Here is a 13,558-nt window from a genome sequence, read left to right as displayed (position 1 = left end):
CACACAGACTGTGTGTGGCACTATCATCTCAACAAACTCGCTCGCGCTGACGCTGGGCAATATTCTACGGATCACTTATCAAACTGCTGCTGCTGCTGTTAGAATCTGTAACTGACCCTGTAACTGACCCTTTATCCTGTAAGCCCAGTGGAGAGAGTTTAATCAGAAATAGTCACTTTTTTCTTCAATCCTCTTCAGCATTTATCATCTGGAACTCTGCGGAGCTGCAACAGCGCGCGCCAGATTCCCGCGAGTAGCTCCACACACCACCCGTATCCCTATTTCACGGTTAATGGTTTCGGGAACAGTATCGGACCAGCTGTAGATCTTCCGTAAACGTTATCGGGAACGATCAAAAGCAGTGAAAATCGTAGGATATTGTGTCAAGGATCCATTAACTACCAATGCCCCTCCCCGCTTGCTTTGTTGGTGTGCCCTTAATAAAATATTCCGCTGTGTGTCCTAAAATCCATCTCCAACCTTTTCTTGGAGAAGAGGAACACTAACACGAAATAGGCTGTGTTTACCTTGCGGCCAGTTTGGAGCAGAAACACATTGTTTATAAAAAATCTTTTTCAATTTGTGACTTCAAAGTTGTATAAGCTTAAGCTTTATATTATATTTTATCTTTCTCAAATAATTATTTTGTAGTCAGATAGCCTAAGGCCAAAAGATAGGCAGGCATACAGTATAGTACATTGTTTACGGTCCACGTCCAAAATTTCATAGGGTACATGGGGAGGGAAACTATTTCATATTAAAAAAAAATATATCTTTCACAATATCAAAAAATATTTAAATAAAATTCGATGTCACCAATCAGAGGGTGGCCGAATATTGGAAGTCTTGGAAACCTCTCCCAATGTAGGGCTGCTGAAGCTAAAATACCGGTACCGGTACTGTAAAAAATCGGCCACAAAAAAAAATCGGAAGAGATGGGTGGTCAGCCTTAATATTTGAGCAAGTGTTTAAAAACATAATTTTCAAACAAAATCATAATTAATATTATTGAGGGCCTGTCGCCAAAACAAAACAATGCCCAGTTGAACAATACAAATGACTGTATACTTTTATTTCCACTGGATTCAAGAATAGCTCATATAATCAACAATTTTTAACGATGTTTTACATCACATGATTCAACAATTACACTATGAAAATTAGGATGTGTAAAAATAAAATGTACACGCATTACCATAAATTTGAAATATTATTGCACAATTTTCTTACAAGATTTTTCTAAACATATTTTTTACAACCCATTTTGATTAAAACCATTTTACATTATAACATCATACTAGTATAGGATATTAAAAGTACCTGATATCAATAAAAACATGCAGTCTGGAAACTTATACCTTCAGACATTCCCTACATGTTCCTTGCATTGTTTGGAGAATTGCGGAAGACCACTGATCAAATGTCTAATGTTTGGTTCATTTTGTTCATTTTCAATTAAAAAAATGTCTCGGGCGAAGTGCTAAGCATGTATGAAGAGTGGATGGGCAGTTTTTGAAAGTTTGCTGATAAAATGTCTAATATCTGGTGTTTGTAGTTCATCATGAATTGAAAATGTCTCAAGTGAAGTACTGAACTCATGTGCATACAAAAATTAGAAGAATGTCTGCGGGTATGACGGAGGTGCAGTGTCCAAGCTACAAGTCGACACCAGTCTGGGCGGTGGAACCAGACTCGTCATGATTAGATACATAATATATTTCATGGAGAAATTTCGCGAAAAATGTTCACGAATGATGAAAGTGAATATTCCCTGCATTCGGATTCGCGACGATTCGCGTTATTTTATCGGGACGTTTCTTCAAATTCAACAAATATTCGTTCAAATCGACGCCGACTTCTTTCAATTTACGCAATTCGTCGATTTTCTGTTCGTTCTCTTTTCTTTTCGCCTGCAAAGAAATCGCACGAAAAACGGAATATCAATTTGAATTATTTTCAAAGCGCGAATCCCGTTCGAAATAAGTACTACAATAACTAGATCCGAACTCAAAACGTTAGGGTCGACTATTGTTTGGCAAACTAATTTTCAGCATTTGACCGGGACTTTGAAGTAAAGACCCGGAGGGAGTCAACAGTATTTCTCAAAAATCAGTTATTGTCGACACCAACTTGGCGTAAAAGAACTTAATCATAGTAAGAGACAGTGACTCCTGTATTTCTCTTAGCTACTGGCTCTTAAGCAGCATTTAAAAACGTTTGGGTAGAATTTCCAGGCAGTAAGGGACAGAGTTTATCGGATTTCAAAAACTCTTACTCCGTATTTGACATCGAATCGATATCAACTTAAACTGCCACAGCAAGACACAAACTACCATAAAATTCATTTTCAATCGATCAATTTCGCGATTACTCCATCCATTTTTCAAAATAATATAACACAGGCCTATATTAACTTCATGGTCCCCACTAGGTTTACCGTATTTACCTCAATTGTATTCAGGCGTTTTTGTTCGACGACCTTAATCGTGTTCAAGTGACGTTTCATTTCCAGCTGCAAATGATGTTCATGTTTATCCCTGAAATTACGACATCCGAAAAACAAGTTTCAAGTTGAGGGATACACTATACTTCATCACTCATGTCCTTCCAACCTCGAACCACTCTCCACAATCACTATTGTAAGAGTGAGTGGCATGTGGTGATCAGTTTTTGGATGTGTGCTGATAAAATTTCTTATGTCTGGTGTTTGTAGTTCATTTTCTGTTTGAAATGCCTCAGGCGAAGTTTTGAATTCATGTGATGTGTGAACGATCAGTTTTCTAAAGTGTGAAAGTTCTGAACATATGTAAAGTGTAAATGACTAAAACTTAAGACAAATGGTGAATAATGTATTGAATGACTGAGGGACGGATCCAGGCAGTAGGTTGACTGATGTCTGGATGAATCCAAAGATTAGGGGGAAATCTTTCAAACCCTGATATCGACAATATACTCTAAGTACTTCACTTACTTCTCAAGTTTTTGTGTATGTGTCAATTTATCAATTTCCATGGCACGTTCTGAAAGATATATACCGGTATGGTTGAACAGTGTACATGTGATAGAAATTGACTATGATGCTATCGACTGAACTAGAGTGCTTAGTGTCCTAAATGTACCTTGTTCTGCTCTTTCCGTTTCATTTTTTAATTTCATATCGGTCAAATGCTCTTCCTGTTCAACTGTTTCACTCTACAACATAATAATTAACCGAATACCAACATAAGAGGATTAGACTCCGGATCCAATTCCACAGTTGTGTGGGTTTTATTTGACCCTAAATCAAGTTCCACAGTTAACGCGGGTTTATTTTGACTGTGAATTCAGTTCCGCAGTTGGGTGGGTTTAATTTGACTCCGATCCCAGTTCTACAGTTGTGTAGCTTTTATATTTGACCCTGAATTCAGTTCCACAGTTTTGTGGGTTAAACTGAAAACAATTGTAGCTAATAAATTTGACAACTTATATCCTATGACAACTTCAATCAGTGCAATTGCATTTTTGACCATACTGACCATTATTTTGAGTTTAGTTCGTTCTTTCATCGCGTTGTCATGCATGTCCTGTAGCATCTTACTAGCGAAATAACCTCGGAAAACGACCTTCGTAATCTCGTAGCCGATTCGCTTGCAACACTCGAGCAAATTCGAATAGTTCGACAGATTGTTCAAATCCGACGACTTATCGATGAATTCCATGTACCTGTCGATTGAAAAAAATGAACAATTTCTATAAATCCTTTTTTTTCTAAATTAATCAAAAGATATGATGCATGTACGGGACCCAGTTCAAAAGTTGGCATTTGACGTAGGAGAACGTTCTAGGAATGAAAAACTTAAGTCTGAAATGTTTCCTAGGGTAGGACAGTAAACCTTGCCGTACTTGGACATCGCTAACTTTTTAACTAACTTGGACAAAAACGAAATCATTTTTATGACTTTCTTACGTATTTCCCTATATCCTAAACTCGAACTTTCTTTGCGTTGGACTGATTTTGCCACGGTCTCCATTTGTTCGAGTAAGGCGAGGTTCACTGTTACGCGTAATAATGGGCACTGTTCATTTGTAACCAGTCAAATACACCACGGTTTTTGAGCTTCTACACCGCATTGCAGTGTATAAATTGGCGATGGACTTTGCTATTACACTCTATTGATGTAATTAGTTTTCAAACTATCTCTATGATGACAGCACCGGTGAAAATGTTGAAATATTAGTACGGGGTAACTAACAATACACCGCGCAGCAGTGCAGATGCACTGTGATGTGCCTGTTATACAACACACACGGACGGAATTTCAAAAATTTTCATATATCTCTAGCACTTTTCATTTCGGTATCAATTAGTCAGCACTGAAAGAGTTAACAATCTGTTCACTACCAATAGCGACCAAAATCTCGGAAATTTCGAATATAGGCATCACCACATACATGTATCGTCAGAAATGAGCTAACACAATCTGGTACAGGGTCTGTACAATTATCTAAGAGTGAAGGGTAAAACTTCTGCATTGAGATCATTCATTTATTACATACGCATAAAATTTTTCCAACCCCCTCCCCCTCTGTACGCAAAATCGGCCATATATATACATTAAGCATTACAGTACGCAATGGCACTTACCCCTACTCCCTCCCCTAATGTGTACGTAATAAATAAATGATCCCCTTAAGTTTCTAAAGCCAGAGACAATCAAATGACAGCCAATACGCTGGGAATCTCTGCCCTAAAAATCAACTGCAAATATTTTTCAAAGCGATTATGCCCCGATTCATTAAACTTACGTGTATTTCGAAGCGAACGCTATCACGTCGGCAGAGACGCAACTGAAAAATTAGAAACAATCACACATATATAAAAATATGAAATGCATATGAATTTTTACTGTACAAAGTTACCGCACAAAGTTGTGAACCCTACATCCAATTCAAAAAATTTCATTTCTTCTATTTTGAATGAATGAATTTTATGTCTCAATAAATATTAAACGGTGTACATAATCACCATATAGAGCATGGACCAAGTCTAATTCATTGAGAGGACACTCTTGAGTCTAAAGACTGCACCAAATGATGGAGGTGTGCCCCAAAAAGATCAATAGTTAACTCGACTAGTCAATCTGGACTATGCATTATTGCAACAACCGGTAACTCGAAATAGAAACAATTTCTCAACGTACTTGATGAAATCTGCAATCGGATCTTGCGTATTAGCCAACTGAAAAGAAAACGCAGAAACGAGGTATTCTTCAGAAGATTGATAAAAGAGAACAGAAATTATCGACATTTTTCTGGACTTAATCTGCGAAAATCGTTACCATTCGAGGGATGTCTTTCAGCTCGTAAAATATCATCAGTTTGATTCTCATCAACGCGTCGTCTGCGGTGCGTACTTCATCAACCTGTATGATGACACATCATCAGCGACTTTATTAGAAACTACTGCAGAAAGTTGAACTTCTGAGAGAGATACTTGTTTAACTATTGAACAACAGGTGACCACAATCCATCCACTTGTGAATTCGCTGTGTTTTTTTCGGTAAAAGCGATGCTTTCCATGTATCCTGATGAATGGCAGTAGGTAAGACCAGAGAAGTAAGCTAGCCCAGCGAATATTCTGATCTCATTCGTCTGTGTTTTTCCGTGTTACGCAGAATTGTGGTCACCCTCTTCAACAGAGAACGGTTGAACTCAAGAGAGAACTGTTCAACTAAGAGTGTTCAATTTAGAGATAACTGTTCAACTCGCAAATGACCGTTAGCCAAATCTTTATGGTCCAAAAAGTCCTGTTTAGATGCACATATTTGACTAAAGCTATATGAATTTAAAAATGAAAACTAGGGTTGATAATGTGGTGAAGTAAGGAGTGATTATTGCAGTTTCATACTACAGTAAACCCCCGATATACTGCCCTTCCATTTTATGTCACCCCGCCTACCGCCAGGTTTCCAGGTTTTCTCAATGTACATCTCAATAAAGATACATAGTAAAACACCCTCGATATACAGCCATACTCTGTGTACCACCAAGATCGTTCTGCAGCCATATGGCCGGTATATCGGGGGCTGACTGTAATTATTTTCCAACTCAAATTTACTTACATTATAATAGAATTGGTCTGGAATTACTTGAAGTTTATTAAACTTCAGTAGACCAGGAATTTTCTGTGTTTTATTATCTGGGTTTGTACCGTGCCAATTAAACGTGTGAAGCCTAAAAAACAAGCAAATAAAACTGCAGGTCCAGGAACACCATGCCCTATCGGTAAATTGCTCGACAATCTGGCAATGACAAAAGTTAACACCCCTGGGCAGGGTTTCATAGTTGTGGAAGCAAAATAGTCCCTGTGAACATTTTGAAATTTGTCAGTTATATCCATGGTTTCTCATTATCACTATGGTAGTTGTCACCCAGATTGAGGATTTAACCCTAGGGATAACTTTGATACCCAGTCTATGAAAGCGGGCCCATCAGATGCAGTAATCAACACCTAAGAAGTGCCACAATAACATAAGCGAAGGACTTGAAAATTCTTGAATAAATCACTTCATATTTCAAGCAATGTTTCGGCTACAGACTAATAGCCATCATCAGTCATAGCGTTGGAACATCTGATGTCTATAGCCACAAATTGCTTGAAATATTTAACCTACACATATATAGCCTACACTCATTTATTCGAGAACTTTCCCACCATTAGCTGAAATTATTGTGAGCTTTCATACATATTCATCTAACACAGGATATTCTATATTTTCCCGACCTAACACTAATCGATGACCTTGATGAATTGATTGTGCTTACAGGGATTGCCTTTAAGATAGCAATATATGGAAACGCCATGTTATTCTGCTATTCAGCGCCCCCTAGGGATCATACACAGATTCAGATTTGCCTTGAAACTCACCACAATCATATAATCAATGGGCAATTACTTGCAGTACCTACCATTCATTTGCTTTAGGTATGTAGATGGTCGGTCCATCTTTTAGATAGCGCATCACTTCTTTAGTCTTTTCATTTTTCGAATAGACGACGAGCAGTTCATTCGCGTCTAGCGGAATACCTTGCATTTTATCGATGGACGTGTGCTTGCTGGGATCACGAAACATCGAGCACGGCCTGAAAAGAATGAGTAACCCTTGAGTGTCAAACGTTTGTTTCCACCCGTCGCGTGATCCTTACCCTATAGATGGCAATACTGTTTTTATCAACTATGTAGCAGAACTACTTAATTAAACTTTAGGCCTTACCCTAAACCTTAAACTTTCTGCCAGTGTGGAGGTATTTGCGATCGTCCAAGGCGCCAAGCAATGGTGGGGATCCGGGTCCTCTTTTTGAAAAAGCTTTTGAAATGTTTAGAATCAGCCAGAAGATGCATTCTAACAACATTCTGGCATGAGAGATTTGAAATAAATCCCCTAACATCAGGACAAAATTCACGGCAGGATGATAATAGTTTTTAAAATTATGATTATAGACATTAATACACATAACATCAAAATGCAAAACATGATGAGCAAAGTTTTGGTCCGGCCGCGGTTCTGCCCCCCTGAGATGGCAGCTGTGTGTCCATGTAGCAGTCACTCTAGATTAAATTTGATATCAGACCCGTGTGTGTAAAAAAATTCAGGTCATGATACTGATAATTCATGTCGTTTTTTAAACCTGAATTAATGATAATCATTTCACTGTGTGATGAAGTCCAATGATAACTTGTAAATTTTGGGAAAAGGGTAAACTGTAAAGGGTCAAACGAAACTGATATTGTTAAATAATCATACCGTACAATGGTTCAGAATTACATGTACTTGTAAATATGTTATTGTAGGATATCGGAGATAAATACAAATTCAAGGCATTTAAATCATAAATGAGACGTTGTAAGAGATTATCGAAAAAATCATATTTCAAATCTGTACGTTTTCAATCGGCTTTTCAATCGATTTTCAATCCAAGTGCCCCTTTTCGCAGCGAAAAAGTGCTCTTTCCCTTGAAACAGATTTGCTTCGCAAAAAAGCTTGGCACAGCTGATACCCATTAGATTAGCCTATTTAAAACGTTAACCTATGGATGGAGACACTGGCTCATTACTCTTGACACATGTGAGAGCCACAGATTAAACTTTACCTATAGATGGCGACAGTGTTTCAGTGGATCTCAACTCGGTAGGAATGTATCATCTGCAAACCACCGCATTAAACTTGACCCTAAAGATGACGTCACTTACCCGGGAATGTGATCAACTTTTCCATCAATATATTTCACTTTCAGAAACTCGTTTTGATTCGCCGACAGTCGAGAAAGTTCCGTAAACTTCTCGCGAAATAGAAATAACTATGAAAAAGAGATGAGAGGCAGAGTTTTTAAAAAATCCGTCGATCGGGGCTTGTAGCCTACTGGCAATCCTAACTGTGGCAAGTAAGGATTCCAGATTGTATCCACAAGGTGTCCCTAGTGGTTATATAGTTCCTGCACTTAAATTCCTGCCCGATTCAATAAGGCAGTCTTGCAAGTGAGGATTCTGTGAGGCCCTGCACTTAAATTCCTGCCACATTTCAATAAGGCACTCTTGCAAGTGAGGATTCTGTGAGGCCCCACCAGGTGTCGCTGGTGGTTACCCATTAAGAGCAATTTAATTTCTTCTACTACATTTAAGTTAAATTGAAATAATCTTTTCTGATGAAGCTAGGCGCACACAAGCGTGTTTTTTCGTTGGATAGCATCAATTAAATTCGCCAGCAAATTTATACGCCCAGTACGAGTGAGGGGCGGGCACATGTAGTGATCAAACCGGAATTCGGTCAGCGACTGCCGTTTAGCGTGGGAGAGTTAAACTAGGGGTCCAGGGATGCCATGCCCACTTGGGAAGTGGTTTCAAATGCTCAACAATCTAACAATTTAAATATAAAACCAATGACCTTGAAACTCACTTCAATCATAGAACATGTCAGCAGCTATGATTTTGTAATTTATTGTGATAACAAAATAAGTCACCTTCCCAATTTAATATGGAAATACTAAGTTATTCTACTACTCAACGCCCTCTGGTGACCATATGCAAAACCCAATGACCTTGAAACTCATCATAGAACATGTCATGAGCTACAACTTTGCAATTGATCATGGTAATAAAATATGCCTAGGTACCAATATAATAAGAAAATACCAAGTTATTCTAATATTCAACGCCCCCTGGTGACCATATAGAACAACTAACTCACCACAATTATAGACGATGCCATGAGCTACAACTTTGCAATTGATTGTGGTTGCAAAATATGCATAGGTATAGGACTCAGAATTCGGGCCAAAATTGACATTTTTGGGCACAATAAAGGTCATAGGATGGCCATCTTGAGTCCGATCGACCCAATTTTTCTTATGCTTATGGGCCCTTGGGGGTTTCAAATATATTTGAAAGATCAAGGTAATTGATCAAAGCGTCTTTAAAATTTCCCTCAAAAAGTTCTAAATGTGTAACTAGGGGTCCAGGGACACCATGCCCACTTGGGAAGTGGTTTCCAATGCTCAACAATCTAACAATTTCAATGTTCAACGCCACCTGGTGACCATAAACAAAAACCAATGACCTTGAACCTCACCACAATCATAGAACATGTCAGCAGCTATGATTTTGTAATTGATTGTGATAACAAAATATGTCTCGTTACCAATTTAATATGGAAATACTAAGTATTCTACTATTCAACGCCCCCTGGTGACCATATTCAAAACCCAATGACCTTAAAACTCACCATAATCATAGAACATGTCATAAACTACAACTTTGCAATTGATCATGATAACAAAATATGCCTAGGTACCAATCTAATAAGGAAATACTAAGTTATTCTACTATTCAACGCCCCCTGGTGACCATATAGAATAACTAATGTCCTTGAAACTCACCACAATCATAGATGATGTCATGAGCAACAACTTTGCAATTAATTATGGTAACAAAATATGCTTAGGTATCAATATAATGTGGAAAAACTTTTTCCCACCTTCCAATGAGTACTGATGATACCAAGATGGCCGCCAATTGCGTCACAAATGGCCGATCAAAAATACCTGGCTCAGGTATAAAACAACCCTTTCCAAGGAATATGCATCAAAAATTGCAATGAGAAATGACAAACCAGTAGAAAGCTACAGGACTCAGAATTTGGGCCAAAATTGACATTTTTGGGCACTAAAAAGGTCATAGGACGGCCATCTTGAGCCCAATCGACCCAATTTTTCTTATGGTGATGGGCCCTGGGGGGATTCAAATATATATGAAAGATCAAGGTAATTGATTTAAGCGTCTTCAAAATTTCCCTCAAAAAGTGTAAAAAGTGTTGATTTTGCCGAACAACAATGGCTGCCAGTCGGCCATCTTGAATCTGAGAGGGCCAGTTTTTGGGCTGAAGATGTGTCTAGGGTAGACACATGTATAAACCAAATACCAAGACATTACCTTGAAGCGTCTTATTGTTTAATCGCCCGGCGCCCTGAACAGGCACACGGCCAATTTACAAATTCGCCAGGATCAGGCGAATAATAACGCTCGTGTGCCCCCAGCTTAAGTTAATCAATTTTCAGCTGGATCAATCTCTTATTTGATAACTTTAGGGATTAGGAGCCTAAAAATCCAGTTCAAATTCATTTTTCACTGTAGGCCTTACGAGTGTATTTTTGCACTAACTAGCAAATACTTACCCGTTTGGGACCCTCTTCAATGCGCGCACGTCCATGAAGATCGTAGATCAAAGCCTGAAAAAATATTGAAATTCGAATAGTCTTGGCTACTTTTATGCAAATGTCCCTGCAGATCAGTTATTCTTGGATATGAAGAGTTTCAAAGGAGAAAATTTACAAGGTCCGCTAATAAATTACAAACTAAGTAGTAGTAGAGGCTTCTTAACCCTTTCGCTGCGTACACGCTTGCACCGCCCCCTACGTAAGGTATTTTCCGAAAAATTCGATTTTTTTCAAATTGTTTTTAACCCCGATTTTTCGCGTTTTTATCGAAGATTATTATGTTATTTAGTGAAAATCAGTAAAAAATCATACCAACAGCCTTTTCTGTAGGGGGGGGCGTGTTGGGGGGGGGGTCAGGATGGGTTAGAAATTTTTTTTTTCAGTTTTTCACCCAAGTGCCTATCTCAGTCTTTGGTGATTGATGCTACGGTGTGGATGAAAGAAATTCAATTGATATGGGATATCCTTTTCCGCTGGTAGAGGTACGTAAGTGGGGAGCCATCTCAATCCCGCGCAAATTACCATGTGCTCAACAGGCTGACAGCACCAACTACTGACGCATTTTCGCCATCTGTTGTTTAGAAAGCTAACTATCTTGTCTTACATGCGTTTCCATACTGTTTGCTGTGTACGCGTTCGAGTTATAAATCAATAGGTGCATGACGTTTCTACAACGTCATACGCACAGCAAGTGTCACTCATATGACGTTTCCAAAACGTCACACGTAGCGAAAGGATTAAGGGCCTACAACTGACTACTGTCTGTCGTTTAGTTTCACGATCGGATATTTTCACGCAAGCCCATCCGATTATAAAAAGCTTAACACCAATGATTAGAGGTTACTTTGGAGCATATCGTGTAGCAAAGCGCGGTCAGTTTTGCTGCCACTCGATATCCTCTTGAGTCTGGGTTGAAGGCACTTGTATGGGCTTTGATTGCGGATAAATAGGTCTATTCAATATTTCACCAGCGGTATGTTATTCCTACTTCGATAATCCGCCATGTTTAGCAATCAATTTACCCATGATGCAATGCGTGTCTCTCGTTTAACTATACTATACAGAAAAGCAGGAAATGCTTCCTATCTCTGAAACGCTTAAATCTACCTGCAAATATGGGGACAGCCGAACACTGCCGACGATTGCTGAAGTTCGTTCCCGTGTCAATTTTAATCCTGATATATAAGGAGTGCCCATAATTTCAATTGTAGATGATTTTTTGGAAACATTGACGCTGTTTTAGCTCCGTTAAAGATTTTAACTGGCAACGAAATAGATTATTGAAAATTCGCGATGCCTCTAACTAGAGATAGGAGCGTTTCCTGCCTTTCTGTATAGTAAGCTTATAATAGTTAAACGCCGGACGCGCATTGGATCACGGGTAAAACAGTTGCATCATGGATGATTAAGATGGCAACCCCGGTGGTATTTTTATCGTAGATTACGATAAATCTTATCATTTTTAACACACCAACAAGGTCAAAGCCCATATTCTACTGCCTTTGACATGTGCATTTGAAATAACTTGTTTAGGTTATTCCATTGTATTTTGTATATCGTGTTTTCTTGTTTTGAAATTTGTAACTTTATTGAATTTGGGAATCTGATATGTATTGTTGTTATAAGGATCAATAAAGAATGGAATTGAATTGGTAACTAATTAGGCCTAACTAACTTAACTTAAACTACTGACCTGATCCCCTACATCCAATGTCACCCAACCAATCATCTCCCCTGTCAGGCCCTGTCTATTCTATGTTATCTACTTTACTGCACAGGATCTTAGATTATTTTCGGTGTCTTCTTCGTATCGGGTGGAAGGGAATGATAGCTTGATGATTTATGTTGAAGGTGGATGATCGAACTACTACAGACTAGTAGTGGCCTATTTTTGATTTATTTCCATTTTGTTTGTTGTGTAGTTTTGCAAAGCAAATTTGTTTAATGCAGATGTAATAGATATTTCATTTGCTTAATAAATATCTTTAATAAATTATTCATTTTTCATTTCCGATTTCTATTTATTTCTTTTTTATGAATTTCCTCTCTTATCACAATCTTTAGCAAAATGTTTTCTGTCACAAGCATCCTCTCACGGCAGGGATTCGAACCTGATGGCGCCAAGATCGCCACGGTTCGTGCCGTGGTAGACTGGTTGCCAGTCTCTACCTTCAGCTTTTCTGACTCTGACTGCGAATGCAGGTGGGAGAGGCGACCAGTGGCAGTATAGTGCCGTGGCTGAGCGCGATGCCATCCAGGTTCGAATCCTGCTAGTGAGGGGGTGTCTGGTTTCCCTGGCCGTATCATTTTCCAAAACGTATTCGCCCTACCCGGAATAGCCGACGCAACGCTGTTTTGAATGTTTCGGTGCAAGTTCAAGTTCAAGGTGCGAAAACAACTCGAGCCCCTTCTTATGTGTCTGACTATATATGAAGTAGGCCTCTGGCGTTGGATTCACGTGATTCCAATTGCTATCTGTTCGACTGTTTTTGCACATATTGGGTCATTCTTCACGAGTAGCAGCTATTCATGTCCCGGAGAGAGATTTATCACTAATTCAGACAAATGACCAATATTTCACGACCTTTGACCAAAAACTTCAGCAATAAACCAATTGTTTGAATACAATTTCAAGAAATTTTCTGCATTTAATGGTGAATTTAAATCCATTGAAAATTATTGTGTACGCGATATCGTCATGTCCCCGATACACGGTCCATGTTTCTTTCTCATGATATGACACCTCAAGTGAAGTTATAAGATGCAAAATTTGTGCCGATCTGATAAAATATATTGCATATAAATAAAG

At 38.6% G+C, this 13,558-nt stretch overlaps 1 protein-coding gene across 2 annotated transcripts; it reads right to left on the bottom strand.

The window, feature by feature from the left end:
* Positions 1-705: 705 nt before the first annotated feature.
* On the bottom strand, positions 706-12,669 carry LOC141911275 (uncharacterized). Of its 2 annotated transcripts, XM_074802273.1 has the most exons (13): positions 12,443-12,669; positions 10,708-10,761; positions 8,231-8,337; positions 6,949-7,122; positions 6,102-6,213; positions 5,319-5,402; positions 5,181-5,218; positions 4,786-4,827; positions 3,516-3,702; positions 3,120-3,192; positions 2,972-3,020; positions 2,447-2,537; positions 706-1,910 (listed from the first exon to the last, which is right to left on the bottom strand). In XM_074802273.1, the coding sequence occupies exons 1-13, from the start codon at positions 12,476-12,478 to the stop codon at positions 1,746-1,748; spliced, it is 1,212 nt and encodes a 403-aa protein (XP_074658374.1). In that variant the 5' UTR covers positions 12,479-12,669; the 3' UTR covers positions 706-1,745. The 2 variants fall into 2 exon arrangements, with proteins under 2 accessions (XP_074658374.1, XP_074658375.1); XM_074802274.1 differs by lacking the exons at positions 706-1,910; positions 2,447-2,537 and adding an exon at positions 2,553-2,780.
* Positions 12,670-13,558: the final 889 nt, after the last annotated feature.

The sequence above is a fragment of the Tubulanus polymorphus genome, chromosome 9, assembly GCF_964204645.1.
Source record: "Tubulanus polymorphus chromosome 9, tnTubPoly1.2, whole genome shotgun sequence".
Lineage (NCBI taxonomy): Eukaryota > Metazoa > Nemertea > Palaeonemertea > Tubulaniformes > Tubulanidae > Tubulanus > Tubulanus polymorphus.
Note: the sequence above shows the minus strand (reverse complement) of the source record. Positions and strands in the feature narration are given on the sequence as shown.